At 37.2% G+C, this 9,833-nt stretch overlaps 1 protein-coding gene across 2 annotated transcripts; it reads left to right on the top strand.

Annotated features, from left to right (window-relative positions):
- Positions 1-3,183: 3,183 nt before the first annotated feature.
- On the top strand, positions 3,184-6,322 carry LOC148872216 (pentatricopeptide repeat-containing protein At1g59720, chloroplastic/mitochondrial-like). Of its 2 annotated transcripts, XM_088968540.1 has the most exons (3): positions 3,184-3,513; positions 3,653-4,649; positions 4,745-6,322. In XM_088968540.1, the coding sequence occupies exons 2-3, from the start codon at positions 3,684-3,686 to the stop codon at positions 5,570-5,572; spliced, it is 1,794 nt and encodes a 597-aa protein (XP_088824666.1). In that variant the 5' UTR covers positions 3,184-3,513; positions 3,653-3,683; the 3' UTR covers positions 5,573-6,322. The 2 variants fall into 2 exon arrangements, with proteins under 2 accessions (XP_088824666.1, XP_088824665.1); XM_088968539.1 differs by having other exon boundaries at positions 3,184-4,649.
- Positions 6,323-9,833: the final 3,511 nt, after the last annotated feature.

Below are 9,833 nucleotides of genomic sequence, written 5' to 3'. Positions count from 1 at the left end.
TTGCACCCCATAAACCCTAGTTCGAACCAACCACTGTAGGGGTTAATTCTCTTTAGTCCTTAGTTGTGGTTTTGGAGAAAAATATCATATCAAGGTTCACACAGTTGCATTAATCCAAGGTTGGTGTACGATTTGTTGAGACTTCTTTGTTGAATTGTCTTTAGGCACACTATTGTGCCATATTAAGCAAGAGGCCGGTCTAGGTTTGATATTGGGCGTTAATTACCACTCGGGGAGCTACTTTTGTTGATTTCATATCAAGTATGATCAACATCTAATTTGGGTTTCAAATCTGATCTGAATTAGTGTGTGATCGATCCAAAAAAAATTAGATTTCAAATTACCGAGAAATCAATTCCCAAGTTGGGTTGGAATTTTTTTTTTATAATTTCTCTAGTCACTAGATCTGGTTCAGCCACGTGAAATATGATTTCAAAACTAACCAATAGTGGTATTAGAGAACTAGGTTTAGTTCTTCGACCAAACTAAATTAGATTTGAAACAAAGATCAAATCGGCCTAAGCTAGTCTAGCCGATTTGACCTAGTTAACTTGTGAATTGAAAATTTGGTTCTCGGTTTTGCGCTTGTGATTATAATCTTTATATTTTTTGATATTAGGAATAATTCTATAATGAAATCTTGAATCTATGGGGTGGAGTGTGTTGGAGATGGAATTCTTTATTAGGTGCAATATTGATGCACACCATGCAATTTTGACATACATTCATAAATTGTAATTAATTTTTTTTCTTTGGCAAAATGTGTTAGATTTTTCTTGATGTGAGCATTAGAAAATTAGGATTTTCTCATATGATTACATTGGAGAAACAACTAGGGATTGTAGTGCATTTTGAGAAAGAAGTTTGACGTGCATAGGAGAAGCTGATGTGTTTTTGAAGTTTTGTTTGGATCGGATTCGGATCATCACACTCCCAACCCTACTAGCTTTAATTTTTGAGTTTCTTATTGTTTATTATATATGATAATTTGATTGTGAATCATAATTGAAATCTTTCAGATCATAGACTTGAATTTGGTGCATGGTTTGGACACCAAACCCTAAGCTGATTTGACCTACTTTTGGTCCACTCTATATGGGCTGAACTTAGATTTCTTTTGGGACTGATAATAGCCTTTTAAATCATTGATTAAGTGATCAATTACAGACCTTATCAAATGGTTTGATGGGCCATTACATGGACTCGTTCGGCCCATGCTTGTAAAACCCAGTTGTGTTTAGATTCAAGCAAGATATATCCATTTAGAATGGACTACTATGTGGATTGAATTGCTTTTGTAGTTGATCTTATATACCAACACATATATTATTTGATAAAGGGGTCCAATAATGGGCGGCTGATAGTGTGTCAATCTAAATGGGCCTATGTTTTACAAGCTTTGAGTTGATTTTGATCAAGTACATGTGATGATATGTGTTATGTGAATGTAATTCGCACACGGGCCACAAGTTCTTAGCCCATTTTAAGATTTTATGTGGCTCTCTACGCCCTGCACAATCCACTTTATTGCCATGATGTTCCATGGAGCATTGGATGATCCCCAACATTATGAACCATTCTCTTGTTTCCTCTCCAAAGAGGTGAATCCCGTGGAAACCTTAGCCCGTTTGGACCCATTTGAACCTAACTTTATGTATGTTAGTTGGAGTCACTTTGGTATGACCTAAACTAACCTATGGGCTGTTATTATTATTCCCTCATAAACAATATAAGTGCATAATAATAGAGATTATCATAGAATGACATCTCTAAAGGTCTTTCGTCAATGGCATGAAAATATGTTGAATTGGTGGATAGTGATGCACCATAAAATTGGGCCATTTATTGCATTGAGACAGTAAGTTAGATTGTCTCATTGATGATAGGGGCGTTATAGACTAATGGGAGGGCCTATCCTAAAATGGAAGACCTTTTCATAATTGTAGGGAAAGAGATTTTGAGAAGAACCAACCATTTAAAATTTTGAAATATTAAAACCCTAAAAATATGAAAATTAATTACCACTTACTCAATTTTCTAATCTGGGAATCCCAATTTGATTTCAATGTATGAAGCTTCAAAACCTGCCAAATTGCTAATTTGAGACATTGAACAAGCCTTATTCTTATTGAAACTTAAATAAAGATGAGAATCAGAGACTAGGAAGCCAATAAGAGTATATGGAAGCAGGAGTTTATGATAGATTATGTGAGAGTATATGAAAGTATGAGAGAGTGTGAAAATTGGTGTAATGGAAATAAGAGGATAAGGGTGTAGGAATTAAAAGTAATTTAATTGACCAAAATACCCTTAAAAATTAGTCATTTTATAGTTGTTGGAATGGTGTTTTGATCTTTCAAAGTTAATTTTCACTTCACAAAGATGCCCCCCCTGTTGTTGGGGCGTTTAAGTTAGAGTAAATTGCTTAAACCTTGCCTATAGTTTTTGATAATTGCAATTCAATACCTTACTTTATGCTAATAGTATTGTCTTTCATTAAACTTTTTGACATTGTTGCCTCTACTCCCCCTTCATTAACTCATGCATGCATGCATGTATGTATATTAATATTTTTAAAAATATAGTTGAATATGTTTTAATACATTTATATATTTTTAATAAAATTTTAAATGTTAACTATTTTATTTTAAAATTTTAAATGAAATAAAAAATAAAAAACAAAATAATCACAAGCCATGGGGATTCCCATTGGGGATGGAGAGTGGCCCCCTGTCCTCACCTTGCCCCATTGCCATTCCTAGTTGGGTTTTCAAAAATTGGGTTCAACCTGTATGAATAAATAGAAGAAAGAAATGAAGGATGCAAATAAATCGGATTGGATTCAAATCAAGGTACATTGGAATTCAATCTGATAACACATATCTGAGATTTATTTGAACCTGAAGATCCAATCGGATCTCATAAATGGTGATTAACAAATTATTATAATAAAAAACATAACAGTTTATATAAAGAAAAACAAAATATATAAGTATTTTTTTCAACTCTGAAAGGATGATCCGAATTTGATATTATCGGATAGGATTCCTTTCAGTCGGATCGAATTATCCGATTCAATTCAAAACCCGACAAAATAGGACCAAATCGCATCATAATCCGATCCATTTTCACCCCTAGACTCCGTGGAAGCTGATAAACCCAAATCCATTGCTTCGGTTTAAGGTTGCAAGAGCATGAGCCAGAAGATTCCTGAATCCGTTAACGTAAAGCCAATTGAAGATTCAACCTGCTCAAAACAATTCATAGGATCCACCGGGTTAAAGGTCGCTTGGCCATAAGAAGCACTGCTGATCAGGGGATGTTCGAATACAGAGCCAGAAGATCTCTTGCTGCATCTAAAGAGCACCACTCCATAAATGCTGGATAAAACTGCCATCAATTTTAGTGGTAGAAAAGCTCATTGTTTGGTTTTTCACACTGCAATTTTGGTGCTCTGTTCACCTGAAGGACTACTCCCTTCATTTCTCGGAACAACCTGCTGGCATGGTCATGGTCAATAGCATCAGTGGGAGAAACTGATATACCCATTTCGTTTTTATTTTGATTTGATTTTATTCTTTTCAGTCTGTTCTTTGTTTGGGTTACTTGTTCCACCTATTCCATGACATTAGTCGGGTCACTGTTCTAACAGGGGAGACGTCCGAAACCTTTACATACGAGATATGAGCTTTGTCGTCCCCCTCTCTACCAGAAAAACTCCACAAGAAGAAGAGCTCGAACAAGAGGCATACATTGATTTTTTAATCCAAAAATGTTCGAACATGCGTATTGTGCACCAAATCCACGCCCATTTTCTAGTACAGGGCCTCCCCTCCACCACCTTATCTTACGCTCTGAACAAGATCGTGGGCTTTTGTGCCCTCTCGCCTGTTGGGGACATTGATTATGCCCGAAGTGTGTTTTCTCGGATTCGAAACCCAAGCATATTTTCTTGGAATTGCTTGATCAGGGGTTGTTCCCTTCTGGAAATCCCATCTAAAGAGCCGTTATTTTTATTCAAAAGGTTGATTCAAAGGGGTTACCCTAGTCCGAACAGCTTCACCCTGGCATTTGTCCTCAAGGCGTGTTCAATAGTTTCGGCTTTTAGAGAAGGACTGCAGATCCATTCCCATGTTCTGAGATCCGGGCTCGGTTCGAGTCAGTTCATACAAACTGCACTTGTCAATTTTTATGCAAAATGTGAGGAGATTCGGTTTGCTAGATGTGCGTTTGATGAAATTCCTGAGAGGAATTTAGTCGCTTGGAGCACCATGATTAGTGGGTATACTAAAACTGGGCTGGTTAATGAATCTTTGAGTTTGTTTAGGGAAATGCAAAAGACAGAGATTAGTCCGGATAAGGTTACCATGGTCAGTGTACTTTCTGCTTGTGCTGCTGCTGGGGCATTGGGCTTGGGAAGATGGGTCCATGCATTTATTGATAAGCATATGATTAATGTCGATCTTGAACTCGGTACTGCACTTTTTAACATGTACGCTAAGTGTGGGTGCATTGAGAAAGCACGGGAATTATTTGATGGAATGCCTATGAGAGATACCAAAGCTTGGAGCTCGATGATCATGGGCTTGGCAATTCATGGCCTTAAAGAGGATGCTTTACATTTCTTTTCTCAGATGGTAGAAATGAAGGTAATACGATAGTGTTCATTCTTTCAATTGCTTAAGAGAATTACATAATGCCAAATACTGGCAAGTTAACTAATTCATTTTGAAAACTCCTACAGGTTAAGCCTAATAAGGCAACCTTTGTTGGTGTTTTATCTGCTTGTGCCCATGGTGGGCTGGTAGCTGAAGGTTGGAGATATTGGTCATGCATGCTCAAGCTTGGAATTGAACCATCAATTGAGCATTATGGTTGCATGGTTGATCTGCTATGTCGCGTTGGCCTTGTTGAAGAAGCATGCACTTTTGTTGAAGCCATGCCCATATCACCAAATCCAGTAATTTGGAGGACATTACTTGTAGGATGTAGGAAGAGTGGTCTTTTGGATAAAGGGGAGATTATCGCAGGGCAGCTTCTTGAACTGGAGCCTTTGAATGGGGAGAATTACATTCTTTTATCAAATATGTATGCATCAAGTTCACAGTGGGAGAAAGCGAAATATGTGAGGAAGAAGATGAAGGACAATGGCCTGAAGTTGGTTCCTGGTTGCAGTTCAATAGAGATTGATGGTTTTATACATGAGTTTGTGATGGCTGATGGATCCCACCCAGAGACAAAGGAGATAACTAGACTTTTGGAGGATATATCTGATCGCATTCGTCATGCTGGGCATGAGCCATGTACATCAGATGTTCTACATGATGTGAGTGATGAAGAGAAAGAAAATGCTCTTTTTGAGCACAGTGAAAGGTTGGCTATTGCTTATGGATTACTAAAGACAAAGGCTCCTGTGGTGATTCGAGTGGTAAAGAACTTAAGGGTCTGTGGGGATTGCCATGAGGTGACAAAGTTAATCAGTAAAATATATGAGCGGGAGATCATTGTCAGGGACCGAGTTCGGTTTCACAGATTCATTGATGGAGCCTGCTCTTGTAAGGATTTTTGGTGACTTATCCTATGAATCTTCTGAATATCTTAGAGTGGGGAAAGCTCCAGAAGGTAAAGCGCCATACCAACATATATGGATAAAATGTCCTATATGCATGGCCATCTCCTCAGACTGTGTTCATGTCAAACTAAATTCTAACCATCAGAATGAGTGAAATCTTGTCGAAAACATTATCAGTTGACCCCTCCATAGGTGTGCTGAGTAGATGGAATAGAAGTATGTTGGGAGATATCTTCACTGAAGAAAGGAGGTTGTGGCAAGAATTGGAAATGTTACAAGCTGCTGAACAATCAATTTAATTGTTAGACGGGCAAAAGAACAAGAAGAAAGAAAGAGTGAATTCTGAATGTTATCATTGGTACCAGATTCAGAGGGAAGCACAAATGCATGTATAGTTGGTGCAGCATATATCAATGGAGATTGAGTGATGTGAAAATTCAGTTAACAGTGCATACAATGGAAACACATTCAATAATTGATGTTGTTGGTAGGTTGATGATCTGCATGAATAGAACAAGTGAGCAAAAACAGATTCCTTTCTGGTTTGGGCTTTGCTTTTTGCAGCTTTCAAAATTCAGATCTTTGTCCAAAGCAGCAGACCTTAGATGTTGGCATTTTAGTACAAACTACAAACCAACAAACTTTAGATAATGCCATTTCAGTATTTTCTGCTCCATATCAACTCAAAAAAACATTGTAAATAGATGCATCCATGATCAATTCACAACTCCATCAGGTTTTTCCATTGCCACAAGATTCCAACATCTAATATACATACTAACAACAAAATGGGTGTACAACAGTGCGCTCTCCTTGCAACAAATGGTATCTGCACATAGGAAGGGTATGGAGCGTGGAAGGTTGCTCCTCCCTAGCCTTTATGGTCCCTGGACATGGTATTCATATAGTGAATGTGAGGTTATCCCCCTTAGTGTTATTATGTCTGCACATGGGATGTTTGTCGAGTGTGTGAAATGCCCTTTCAGTTCTTTTCCTGCCTATGTCCTCGGAACTCTATCCTCTACCCTTTTTGAAGTTCTCTAAACCCTACTTGCTTCTTTTTTCTCAGGTGAAACCCTAACTTACATTCTTCTGTTCTTTTTGAAACCCTATCTTGTCTTTCATGTGTCTGTTTCTCCCCTTTTGTTGTGCTCTCCTTGGCTTCCAAGCGTTTGTTTCTTCCTTCTTGTCCTGTTCTCTTACTTTGTGGCGTTCCAGGTCTTGTGCATGGTGACTGGTAGGGCATTGTGCTTTCCTCCTGTTGAAGGTACATTGGTTTCTACTGTGACATGTTTTTTAGGTGTTTTGGTTCATTGATTTTTAGATATGTTTTTTAATGTTTTGGATTTTGGAGTTTATTGATAGTTTTGTACATATGGGAAAAAAGTCACTGGCCGGCTTCACCTTCTCTCTAAAACCCTATCTTTCCATTGGTTTTTTCACCATTTGTCACTGGCGGATTTTGCCCCCTTATCTTTGGAAAGATTCAGTATTCATCACCAGTTGTTGCTGTTGCCATTGCATCTGTACGTTCATGCATGCGAAGTTTTATTTGGCCCTTGAAAGAGAAGTCCTAGATTTCACATGTGGTCCCCTACCAGGCCCACCCCATGTGGGAAATGTCTTCCAACCTTCTTGAAAGCTATATCGAGCATTTTTGCCCCTCCCATTCTCTTCCCCCTTGTGTCTATCATGGGAGTTAGGCTTGGATTTTTTGGAACATTTCTGGTGAGGTTTCTTTGTTTTCTCTCTGGGTGTCTGCAGAAGAAGTCTTCTAGAGCAAAAATCTTTCCTTTTCCTTCTGTGTCACAAGTTACTACATTGAGTATTGCTTCTTCATCAGGTAATTGCTTTTTCAAAGATGGTGCTCATGAAGGTTCAGTCGGTGAAAAGGTGGATTTCCATTGTAGTGGAGAGTATTACTATTTTTTTTTTTTTTTTATTGTAGGGATTTGGTAGGATTTTTCCCCTTAATCTTGGGGGTTCTCTTTGTTTTCCAATTATAGGGGTTTATGTTGACAATTATTTTCTTTATTGTAGAAGTATAAATGTTGATACCCATTGCGATGCTGAGTGTTACTATTTGTTTTTGGATTGCAGGGTTTGTTTGGTTTATTCCCCTTAATTTCTTTTTGGGTTCTCAGTGTTACTGTTTGTTTTCTTAATCTAGCTTTTCTTATGTTAGCTTTTCTTCTCATGCTTGTTTTCTTATATTTTCCTATTAGTGGAAGATCTTTAGTACACTTTCTCACATAACATAATTCACTAAATTAAACTAATAACTGGGTGCTTCAATATTTGGGTAAGTCCCATTTAGGAAATCATGTAGACATCCCTTTAATTACATCTCTACAAGGGGTAGAAAAAACATCTTGATTTTGGCTTATAAGTACAAGTGAATAGACTAAACTAAGTAGAATTTTAATATAAAATGTTTCTTTGATAATTCTAGTATATATTTCCTCTTTATTTTAAAACTAGTAAATATAAATAAATAAACTTTTTTTTTGTGCATAACAAGCAAATAAGGACATAAGTAGTCATATTTCATGAATAGGTTGTAGATGTCCATCCTTTAAATAGTGTTATGTGCATTATCATGGTGTGAGTAACCATAATCAACCAAGTTTCATGAATAAGACTATAGATGATTGTCATATAAAGTAATGAATTTAGGTGAATATGGTGTGAAAAATCATAATCAGGCAACTTTCATGGACAAGGATGTAGAATGAGAGAAAAAAATAATAATAAAGAGATAAAGGTGAAAGAAGTAGAAGGAAAGACGGTTCTCATAAAGGAAGTTGTAGGAGTATCATAGTGAAGTGGTAGGGGAGGAACACTTCAATCCCTACCTTCCTCTTTATCATTTTCTTCTTTTTTCCCCACACCACAATAATCTTCTTTTTCTAAACTTGATTATCTTTTGTTGCCGGAAATTCTGTTAACAAAATAACATTAGCCAGCAAAATAGCATTAACCCTCTTCCTTGTAGGTACGGGTGGATTCGAGCCGAGCTGAGCCGAGCCGAATAGTATCAGGCTCGAGCTCAGCTCGGGACTATTCTATAAGGCTCGAGCTCGAGTTCGAGCTTGATTCGAGCCAAAACCTTGAACTCGAGCTCAGCTCGAGTCAAAAGTTCATAAGCTTGAGGTCGGCTTATGAATTATATATTTAAAAAATTAAGAATTATAATCATTAATATATATATATATATATATATATATATATATATATATATATATATATATATATATATCACGAGCCTCACGAGCTAAGCTCTAGTAGGCTCGAGCTCGACTGGTTTAATAATCGAGCCATTGAATTGTGCTCAAGCTCGAACTCGGTCTTGGCTAAAACCGAGCTGAGCTGAGCTTTTCACGAATCGAGCTCGAGCAGCTCATGAAAAGCTTGGCTCGTTGCCACCCCTACTTGTAGGAGAGAGGTTTATATAGGGGAGGGAGGTGGTTAAGTATCTTTTCACCCCTCTCTTGTTAGGGTGTTAATAAGCATCCCACTTAAAATAGGTTAAGGAAGGAAAAGAAAACTCTTCCTTCTTAGGATGACATGTGTCACCCCACTTAAAGTGGTTAAATGAGGGAAAAAATTCTTCTCTTCCTAGGGTGACAAGTGTCACCTCACTTAAAGTGGCTAAAGGAGGGAAAAGAATCTTCTATTCGTGACATGTGTCACTCCACTTAAAGTGGTTAAAGGAGGGAAAATAACTCTCTCTAGGGTAATATGTGCCTCCCTACTTCAAGTGGCTAAAGGAGGGAAAGTATCCCTCTTATTAGAATAAGTCAACTGACATCCCTTTTATAAATAAGTGGGACACCTCACAAGATTATTAATTAATATAGATTTAATCATTTTAGAGTGTGTTATCCCACTAAATGGGCTCTACTATAGGTCCATTAAATGCTTATTGCATTATAAATAAGGTTCAATTAACTTGGGACATGTTATTCACTATACTGGATTGTAGGCTCCTTTCTTTCTTAAATTGTTTCAGCTTGCCCATAGGACTAGCTATGCTTAAAAGATCAAAATGGAAAGAAATCTTGTTTTCTTTGTTTTAGTTTTAGTTTTTTTTTTAAGTTGCGATTGGGAGTAATCTAATAACTTGCTCCCAGTCTAACAAAATTAAGAACTTAATAGTGCCCCCTTTTATATCAATACATATGGCTTAAAGGATCCATAATTAAATGGGTTAGGGATGTTATAACTAATAAGCATGGTTCTATGTTGTAAACTAGAATTG

Source organism: Nelumbo lutea, chromosome 2, assembly GCF_056320005.1.
Source record: "Nelumbo lutea isolate HS-2025 chromosome 2, American lotus-T2T, whole genome shotgun sequence".
In the NCBI taxonomy this organism is placed as follows: Eukaryota; Viridiplantae; Streptophyta; class Magnoliopsida; order Proteales; family Nelumbonaceae; genus Nelumbo; species Nelumbo lutea.
Note: the sequence above shows the minus strand (reverse complement) of the source record. Positions and strands in the feature narration are given on the sequence as shown.